At 40.2% G+C, this 11,309-nt stretch overlaps 1 protein-coding gene across 1 annotated transcript in view; it reads right to left on the reverse strand.

Annotated features, from left to right (window-relative positions):
* LOC139758477 (CD63 antigen-like) overlaps positions 1–10,200 on the reverse strand; it is a 34,984-nt gene extending 24,784 nt beyond the window's left edge. Inside the window, exon 1 of the mRNA XM_071679950.1 lies at positions 10,042–10,200. Within this exon, the coding sequence (XP_071536051.1) occupies positions 10,042–10,116 (75 nt within the window). The 5' untranslated portion in view covers positions 10,117–10,200. The remainder of the gene's footprint in view (positions 1–10,041) is intronic.
* Between the last annotated feature and the right edge of the window lie 1,109 nt (positions 10,201–11,309).

An 11,309-nucleotide genomic window follows, 5' to 3' on the forward strand; every position in this document is an offset into this window, starting at 1 on the left:
ATTCAGCTGCTCCCAAAACACTTGCCTCTCTTGATCTTTCTTCTCATGCCTAGGTGCATATGCACCAATAATCACCCACCTCTCTCCATCAACTTTCAGTTTTACCCATATTAATCGAGAATTTACTTTCTTACACTCTATCACATACTCCCACAACTCCTGTTTCAGGAGTATTGCTACTCCTTCCCTTGCTCTTGTCCTCTCACTAACCCCTGACTTTACTCCCCAGACATTCCCAAACCACTCTTCCCCTTTACCCTTGAGCTTCGTTTCACTCAGAGCCAAAACATCCAGGTTCCTTTCCTCAAACATACTACCTATCTCTCCTTTTTTCACATCTTGGTTAAATCCACACACATTTAGGCACCCCACTCTGAGCCTTCGTGGAGGCTGAGCACTCCCCGCGTGACTCCTTCTGTTTCCCATTTTAGAAAGTTAATACAAGGAGGGGAGGATTTCTGGCCCCCCGCTCCCGTCCCCTCTAGTCGCTTTCTACGACACGCGAGGAATACGTGGGAAGTATTCTTTCACCCCTATCCCCAGGGATAATATACATATATATATACATATACACATACACATACATACGCACATATACAGACACACACACATACATATATATACATATGAAAAATGTAAGAAACAATTTAGAAAACTGAAACTTCTAGCTTGAAATGAATGGAAAAAAATGAATGTCACATAATGGTTCAACCTCTGGCTATGGAAAAAAGGAAATGTTTAATTTATTTACACAAACGTCAATAGCAGTTCTCATCAATTTAACCACTGTATCAATAAGCTTCAATGTCTAAGCTACATTTTTTTCCAATTTCACTATTTTCCTTCACATTTTCAATTGTGTCTGAAGGTTCTACTTCAAGAGTGATTGTTTTTTCAGTAAGGGTCTTCACATCTTGGTTACATCCACACACATCCATTTTTTTGCTGGGTTGTGGTGGTGAGTGACGGTCATGCGATGAGGGTTCCAGCAAGTGAAGTGGTGGAGCCGTCACTTTAGCGAGGCTTGTGTAAGGTGGGCAATCCTTTAATAATATGATAACTGATTCTCATAGAACACTCCACCATGCCTGATGATAGAATCTCACTTGACATTTTCTGTACTTGCAGCATAACTTCTCGATGGGAAGATGTTAGCTTCATGTGCTTCAAAGCATACCCTGAGTGCCTCTTCAGATCTGACACAGAATGTACCATTGTTGATTCTCCCCCTGATTTTAATCTATAATCAAATAAGTGTGTTTCTGCTTCAGTAAAATACTTTCGAAAATGCTCATTTTCCTGGCACACTAATCTCACACAGGAAGAGAAGTCTTGTTTCTGCATCTTCATACAATCTTGAGAGTGAGATATTACCCTCTGGAGGTTTTATATAAAATGCCATCCCTTAGTCTGCAAACAATGCTAGCCAATCACAAACAAATGTGAAACATATATATATATATATATATATATATATATATATATATATATATATATATATATATATATATATATATATATATATATTTTTTTCTTTTATACTTTGTCGCTGTCTCCCGCGTTTGCGAGGTAGCGCAAGGAAACAGACGAAAGAAATGGCCCAACCCCCCCCCCCATACACATGTACATACACACGTCCACACACGCAAATATACATACCTACACAGCTTTCCATGGTTTACCCCAGACGCTTCACATGCCTTGATTCACTCCACTGACAGCACGTCAACCCCTGTATACCACATCGCTCCAATTCACTCTATTCCTTGCCCTCCTTTCACCCTCCTGCATGTTCAGGCCCCGATCACACAAAATCTTTTTCACTCCATCTTTCCACCTCCAATTTGGTCTCCCTCTTCTCCTCGTTCCCTCCACCTCCGACACATATATCCTCTTGGTCAATCTTTCCTCACTCATTCTCTCCATGTGCCCAAACCATTTCAAAACACCCTCTTCTGCTCTCTCAACCACGCTCTTTTTGTTTCCACACATCTCTCTTACCCTTACGTTACTTACTCGATCAAACCACCTCACACCACACATTGTCCTCAAACATCTCATTTCCAGCACATCCATCCTCCTGCGCACAACTCTATCCATAGCCCACGCCTCGCAACCATACAACATTGTTGGAACCACTATTCCTTCAAACATACCCATTTTTGCTTTCCGAGATAATGTTCTCGACTTCCACACATTTTTCAAGGCTCCCAAAATTTTCGCCCCCTCCCCCACCCTATGATCCACTTCCGCTTCCATGGTTCCATCCGCTGACAGATCCACTCCCAGATATCTAAAACACTTCACTTCCTCCAGTTTTTCTCCATTCAAACTCACCTCCCAATTGACTTGACCCTCAACCCTACTGTACCTAATAACCTTGATCTTATTCACATTTACTCTTAACTTTCTTCTTCCACACACTTTACCAAACTCAGTCACCAGCTTCTGCAGTTTCTCACATGAATCAGCCACCAGTGCTGTATCATCAGCGAACAACAACTGACTCACTTCCCATGCTCTCTCATCCCCAACAGACTTCATACTTATCCCTCTTTCCAAAACTCTTGCATTTACCTCCCTGACAACCCCATCCATAAACAAATTAAACAACCATGGAGACATCACACACCCCTGCCGCAAACCTACATTCACTGAGAACCAATCACTTTCATCTCTTCCTACACGTACACATGCCTTACATCCTCGATAAAAACTTTTCACTGCTTCTAACAACTTGCCTCCCACACCATATATTCTTAATACCTTCCACAGAGCATCTCTATCAACTCTATCATATGCCTTCTCCAGATCCATAAATGCTACATACAAATCCATTTGCTTTTCTAAGTATTTCTCACATACATTCTTCAAAGCAAACACCTGATCCACACATCCTCTACCACTTCTGAAACCACACTGCTCTTCCCCAATCTGATGCCTTCACCCTCTCAATCAATACCCTCCCATATAATTTACCAGGAATACTCAACAAATTTATACCTCTGTAATTTGAGCACTCATTCTTATCCCCTTTGCCTTTGTACAATGGCACTATGCACGCATTCCGCCAATCCTCAGGCACCTCACCATGAGTCATACATGCATTAAATAACCTTACCAACAAGTAATAATACAGTCACCCCCTTTTTTAATAAATTCCACTGCAATACCATCCAAACCTGCTGCCTTGCCGGCTTTCATCTTCCGCAAAGCTTTTACTACCTCTTCTCTGTTTACCAAATCATTTTCCCTAACCCTCTCACTTTGCACACCACCTCGACCAAAACACCCTATATCTGCCACTCTATCATCAAACACATTCAACAAACCTTCAAAATACTCACTCCATCTCCTCACATCACCACTACTTGTTATCACCTCCCCATTTGCGCCCTTCACTGAAGTTCCCATTTGCTCCCTTGTCTTACGCACTTTATTTACCTCCTTCCAGAACATCTTTTTATTCTCCCTAAAATTTAATGATACTCTCTCACCCCAACTCTCATTTGCCCTCTTTTTCACCTCTTGCACCTTTCTCTTGACCTCCTCTCTCTTTCTTTTATACATCTCCCACTCAATTGCATTTTTTCCCTGCAAAAAATCGTCCAAATGCCTCTCTCTTCTCTTTCACTAATAATCTTACTTCTTCATCCCACCACTCACTACCCTTTCTAATCAACCCACCTCCCACTCTTCTCATGCCACAAGCATATATATATAAGGCATATATATATATATAAGGATGTAAGGCATGTGTATGTGTAGGAAGAGAGGAAAGTGATTGGTTCTCAGTGAATGTAGGTTTGCGGCAGGGGTGTGTGATGTCTCCATGGTTGTTTAATTTGTTTATGGATGGGGTTGTTAGGGAGGTAAATGCAAGAGTTTTGGAAAGAGGGGCAAGTATGAAGTCTGTTGGGGATGAGAGAGCTTGGGAAGTGAGTCAGTTGTTGTTCGCTGATGATACAGCGCTAGTGGCTGATTCATGTGAGAAACTGCAGAAGCTGGTGACTGAGTTTGGTAAAGTGTGTGGAAGAAGAAAGTTAAGAGTAAATGTGAATAAGAGCAAGGTTATTAGGTACAGTAGGGTTGAGGGTCAAGTCAATTGGGAGGTAAGTTTGAATGGAGAAAAACTGGAGGAAGTGAAGTGTTTTAGATATCTGGGAGTGGATCTGGCAGCGGATGGAACCATGGAAGCGGAAGTGGATCATAGGGTGGGGGAGGGGGCGAAAATTCTGGGGGCCTTGAAGAATGTGTGGAAGTCGAGAACATTATCTCGGAAAGCAAAAATGGGTATGTTTGAAGGAATAGTGGTTCCAACAATGTTGTATGGTTGCGAGGCGTGGGCTATGGATAGAGTTGTGCGCAGGAGGATGGATGTGCTGGAAATGAGATGTTTGAGGACAATGTGTGGTGTGAGGTGGTTTGATCGAGTGAGTAACGTAAGGGTAAGAGAGATGTGTGGAAATAAAAAGAGCGTGGTTGAGAGAGCAGAAGAGGGTGTTTTGAAGTGGTTTGGGCACATGGAGAGAATGAGTGAGGAAAGATTGACCAAGAGGATATATGTGTCGGAGGTGGAGGGAACGAGGAGAAGAGGGAGACCAAATTGGAGGTGGAAAGATGGAGTGAAAAAGATTTTGTGTGATCGGGGCCTGAACATGCAGGAGGGTGAAAGGAGGGCAAGGAATAGAGTGAATTGGAGCGATGTGGTATACCGGGGTTGACGTGCTGTCAGTGGATTGAATCAGGGCATGTGAAGCGTCTGGGGTAAACCATGGAAAGCTGTGTAGGTATGTATATTTGCGTGTGTGGACGTATGTATATACATGTGTATGGGGGTGGGTTGGGCCATTTCTTTCGTCTGTTTCCTTGCGCTACCTCGCAAACGCGGGAGACAGCGGGGGGGAAAAAAAAAAAAAAAAAAAAAAAAAAATATATATATATATATATATATATATATATATATATATATATATATATATATATATATATATATATATCTATTCCTTGCACACCTTTCACCCTCCTGTATGCTCAGGACCCGATCGCTCAAAATCTTTTCCACTTTATCCTTCTACCTCCAATTTGGTCTCCCACTTCTCCTTGTCCCCTCCACCTCTGACACATATATCCTCTTTGTCAATCTTTCCTCACTCATTCTCTCCATGTGACCAAACCATTTCAATACACCCTCTTCTGCTCTCTCGACCACACTCTTTTATTACCACACCTCTCTTTCATTACTTACTCGATTAAACCACTTTACACCACATATTGTCCTCAAACATCTCATTTCCAACATATCCACACTCCTCCACACAATCCTATCTATAGCTCATACCTCACAACCATATGACATTTTTGGAACCACTATTCTTTGAAACATACCATTTTTGCTCTCCGGGATAACGTTCTCGCCTTCCACACATTCTTCAATGCTCCTAGAACCTTCGCCCCCTCCCCCACCCTGTGACTCACTTCTGCTTCCATGGTTCCATCCGCTGCCAAATCCACTCCCAAACATCTAAAACACTCCACTTCTCCAGTTTTTCTCCATTTAAACTCACCTCCCAATTTACTTGTCCCTCAAACCTACTAAACCTAATAACCTTGCTCTTATTCACATTTACTCTCAGCTTTCTTCTTTCACACTTTATCAAACCCAGTCACCAACTTCTGCAATTTCTCACCTGAATCAGCAGCCACCAGCACTGTATCATCAGCGAACAACTGACTCACTTCCCAAGCCCTCTCATCTATGACAGACTGCATACTTGCCCTTCTCTCTAAAAGTCTCACATTCACCTCCCTAACAATCCCATCCATAAACAAATTAAACAACAATGGAGACATCACGCATCCTTGCCGCAAACCAACATTCACTGGAAACCAATCACTTTCCTCTCTTCCTACTTGTACATTAGCCTTACATCCTTGATAAAAACTTTTCACTGCTTCTAGCAACTTACCTCCCACACCATATACTCTTAATACCTTCCACAGAGCACCTTTATTAACTCTTATCATATGCCTTCTCCAGATCCATAAATGCTACAAACAAATCCATCTGTTTTTCTAAGTATTTCTCACATACAGTCTTCAAAGCAAACACCTGATCCACACATCCTCTACCACTTCTGAAACCACACTGCTCTTCCCCAATCTGATGCTCTGTACAAGCCTTCACCCTCTCAATCAATACCCTCCCATATATATATATATCATACATATTCGCCATATCTCGCATTAGAAAGGTAGCATTAAAAACAGAGGACTGAGTCTTCGAGGGAAAATCCTCACTTGGCCCCCTCCTCTGTCCCTTCTTTTGGAAAAGTAAAAACTGGAGGGAAGGATTTCTAGCCCTGCTCCCTCCCATTTTATGACACGCAGGGGAAGTATTCTTTCTCTCACAACCCCAGGAGAGAGAGAGAGAGAGAGAGAGAGAGAGAGAGAGAGAGAGAGAGAGAATGGTTTCGTAAACAGAGAAGAAGTATGAAACCTTTGCAGATGAAAGCCAGCAAGGCGGCGAGTTTAGATGGTATTGCAGTGGAATTTTTCAAAAAAAGGGGGGTGACCGTGTTGTTGATCGGTTGGTAAGGATATTCAATGTATGTATGGTTCATGGTGAAGTGCCTAAGGATTGGTGGAATGTATGCATAGTGTCACTGTACAAAGGCAAAGGGGATAAAGGTGAAGTGTTCAAATTACAGAGGTATAAATTTGTTGAGTACTCCTGGGAAATTATTTGGGAGGGTAAAGATTGAGGGGGTGAAGGCATGTACAGAGCATCAGATTGGGGAAGAGCAGTGTGGTTTCAGAAGTGGTAGAGGATGTGTGGATCAGGTGTTTGCTTTGAAGAATGCAAGTGATAAATATTTAGAAAAACACTTTTGCTAGAAAACCTTCTTCAGCCTGATCTCTATTGATCTTAAGCCATTTTCAATGCTGTACGTGTCAATAAATTCACTAACCACATGATGCATATGACATTGTAAAGTAATTCAGGACAATCTTCAGCCTAGTTTTTCAATCTAAATAAGAGCTACTCAGTTTTCCTTAATGAAAGAAAGAAAAAAAATGTGAAAATGTGCTTGCAATGGCAAAGGTGGAGGATGACAACATAGGGAGAAACTATCATGCATTGCCACCTCAGCTAACACCCTGGCTTGATAAGCGAGGACTGGATTTACTCAGTCAACAAGGACACTTCTGCAATATATCGTAAATGGAGGTATTGCCTAGGATCTGCTATGGAACCGATACAGAAGATGAGAAAGCAGCCAGTTATAAGCAAATTATACAGCTCAAAGTGAGCATAAACAAATAAAGAAGTCCCTTCCAACAACTGGGGTTACATTCCTGGATGACCCCCTGACCGGCAAGACTTATTGGAAAAGGGGAAGTACCTGTTGAGAGAAAAGTCATATAAACATTTCATGGTTAAAGAAAAATGCATGTGGTACATCTTGAACATGCTTTTTCAATAGAAGTACAGAGAAATAATGTAAATTTTCTTTAAAAGATGACCGCTATCCCAGATGCCACACCTAAGTGCTCCCACAACACAGCCAGCCTGTTTTGCTACAGAAAAAGTACCTCAATACTTGGTCTATCAACACCACTTGGTTATGACACTCAATGTAAGTGCTTGCTACACCATGCTGGGCTACAACCAGCCCATGACCACATGTTATTGTGAAGTGCTTGGACAAATTGCTGATAGCACTATGGAATACAGTGGATACTCAAAATTTGATGCCATGGTTGATAAAATGGCATACATTCTATGCATGTATACACAAACCCATTGATAGAAAGAGGCTTATGTAGATGGGGAACTTACTGAAGCCACCACTTGAGATAAAACTAAATCATTTTAGAGGTCAACCAATTAAAAAAATGACTCAACATGGTTTTCAATTCAAGAGGTCATCCAATTAAAAAATGACTCAGCATGGATTTCAATGAAACCATTCCTAAATGTTTCCAATTCCTCATATGACATGACCAAGATGTATGATGAAAGTAAAGCATGTGATGTTTATGTAGACTCACAAAAGGAATTCAATAAAGCTCCACATCAAAGGTTACCAGCAACAGTTGTCACATGGTATACATGGGGTACTTGGTGGGCAGTCATTGGTGAGTAGTGATTAATGTCTTGTGACATTTTCTTTCTCATACATATAAATGATACTGATAATGGGCTGTATTGTAAGCTATGGAAAGTCGTGGATAACTAATTTGAAAAATAAATCTATTGTAGAAACTCAACATCTGCAGCTTTAAACTCACATAAATTGGTATACTGGGTTCACAGGTAGTATACGAAATTTAATACTGATGAAGTCAAGTTTTATACATCGGTGGTAAATATGAAAAATCAGGCTGCTAGATAAATTCTGTTGGGCTATAATAGGTATATCAGGAAGAATAATTGAATGCAATAATCTCTGGTGACCTAAAGAAAAATATGCAGTGCACAGAAACAGTGGAAAGGGCTAACAACATTCTTGGATTTGCTGATAAGGCATTCAAAGTTAAGTCTCTCAAAACTATCCTCACCTTTTACAAGAAGTTGCTGCATCTCTATCTAAAATTTTGCGTTTTGCTTTGGTTACCCAATTTGAAGAAAGATGGACAGAATATAGGGAGTACAGAGGCAAATGAGAAATCAACAGATGATTTACAGAAGACAGTATCAATATGCAAAATGTATGTTGTACTATATCACTTTAGCCTTGCATCATCGTTTCCGGCCATAATTACACAAAAATGGTGCAGTATCAAGAGACTAAAATAATCTACAAGGAATAACAAACACAAAGTATTCCCACTTCTACCAAGCGGGCAGAGCCCAAAAGCAGAGGGTAATAATCAGTCTTGGATGCATGATTTTATTCTCCAAAAATATTCTCCAAAGCTGGTGTTGTCTTTCAAAAATGATTTGTAGCTTACATAACAGCAGTGTAATGCGCATAAAAGAAAATGAGGTTAAGGTACAGTTGGTTGGGTCACAAGTTTGTAAAGAATAAAGTGCTGTAAGAAAATTCACCTACCCTTCCTAGCAGTCCAAGTACATTCAGGATCAAAAGACAGATTTATGAGTAAAAATACTGAAAAATCCCACACTTTCAATTCAATTGAAGAACTGAATATTGTATTACTGAAGTTTCGGACATCCAGCGAATTTAATAAAGGTGTTAGGTTTGGTTTGGGTGACAATTGTTTTCCTGGTGGTTTCTGGCTGTCTTTTGAACGTGTCTGACCTTAATTTGTAATGCAAATAGCTACTCTTGAGTTTTCCCTACCCTAAACCCTTTTCCCATTGAGGATCCCCGTTTATCGTTAGAGGGAGGGATGTCTCAAAAAAGGTTGAGCTAAGCAAACAAAAAACACAGGATTAACAATTTCAACTTGCAAATAGATAAGTGTCCGAAACTAACCTATATTCAATTGCGTATCAAGTAGAGGTGGTATAGTTTCAAAAATTTTTAACGAGTCCGAAAATTATCTTTGCAACCTTTCTACCCGCAATTCCGCCCACACTGAAGACTTCATAACTTGGTACGGGAGGCAGAAGCCATGCCCGTCCAGAGGTGACAAAAGTCTTCAATGTATACCCACTACACCACCCTTGAAAGGGGCCAGGTAGGCCCACGGGATAAGACAACAAACCATTTCTACGATCGTAAATTCTCTTTTACTTTATTGCCATCATTAATACGTAACAATTTCAACTCTACAGTTCTTTAATAGGCCCATGTCCGGAAGACAGAGAAACTAATGTCATAGCAGCCAGCTCCGCCATAACCCTTATTAACCAGCTCACGTGACGCAACCCAGTCGTACCTATATTTGCCAACCCCATCACAGTCATGTACATTATGATATCCAAAGCAGTCAAAACCCTTGTTTATCATATACATGTTCATAATAATGGTGAGATCTGCCCCAAACTAGAGAAGCAACATGACAAGACAACCAGGCCAAGTGACTTCAAATACCAACTCGTAACTGAAAAACACTGTGATTACTTACGAAAAATACAAGGTTGAAGAGAAACACCAAGTACTTGACGGTGAGAGGGCCACAGCCCAGGTTATTCTCCGCCATCTTGCTAAATTTACGGATATTGTATCTTGTTTGACGCTTACACTTACTAGTCCAACAGTCACAGTGTAACTACGCCGTCTTCGTCTTTCTGTAGAGTATGACGTCACCAAACTCAAACTATCATACACCACCCCACAGATCCCTAAACCATACATAAACGAAGAGCTTCTAATCATTTGAGACAATTAATTATTTATAGATTAGGGAATGCATAAATTCACAAAATCTACCTCTTATGTCAGTTCAAACTATGGTATCGTACGTCCGACAAAGTTGGTTCTTGACAGCATCATGGTCACATGATTCTAGAACTTGCCAAAGCATGATAATTCTCTGTATGACACTTTGCATGGCTTAGGACCATAGTTTCAACTTTAGCTAAAGAATATGAATAAACGATTTTGGTTGGTATGAATTTTCATAATCAGGTATGAAAATGTTTATAAAATCTAGCTTCATGTCTGGCTGGTGCCTAAACACAATGTAAACATTACGTTAGTGAAGTACACTGTGTTGATGTTGGCATTTCCTGCTGATTTGCATGAACAATTCAATATGTTAGGCTTTCAATATATGTTTTAAGTGACTTCTCTATCGTGCCGTTTGAATATGCAATATTATCAACAATCTCTGCGAACATATAAAAAAAGGATATCATCGAGTATTTGTTTAAGTATCTTTGTTTTCAGTCCTTAATAGTTACTGTGACAATGATTCATATCCTTCAGGGGCCGCATACATATTGAGTGTATATGGTCTTAGAAATATTCTTAACAGCTGAAGGTGTAAAAGATTTTTCGGTCGGTGGATGCACCTTACGTTGACTTAATGACCCTGGCAGTTGATAGGCCTATCTTTCTATCTAATAATCTATATCTCTAACGCCTGTTCCAATTGGAACTCCCTCAAAAGGGTAGCCACGGCAACAGAGTCTGCATAACTACATAACTAAAGAACTCCTTAGAACTTCTAAGCCTTAGTGCATCACCCTGGACAGGTCATTAACAGAAGGCAAGTCTAGCGCAGTGTTTGCATAGCATATATATATATATATATATATATATAATATATATATATATATATATATATATATATATATATATATATATATATATATATATAATATTCACTGAACATATTGATTTGCACATCTACACATGCGATTATTGAAACTATTATCAAACTGATCAGAG

The sequence above is a fragment of the Panulirus ornatus genome, chromosome 30, assembly GCF_036320965.1.
Source record: "Panulirus ornatus isolate Po-2019 chromosome 30, ASM3632096v1, whole genome shotgun sequence".
Lineage (NCBI taxonomy): Eukaryota > Metazoa > Arthropoda > Malacostraca > Decapoda > Palinuridae > Panulirus > Panulirus ornatus.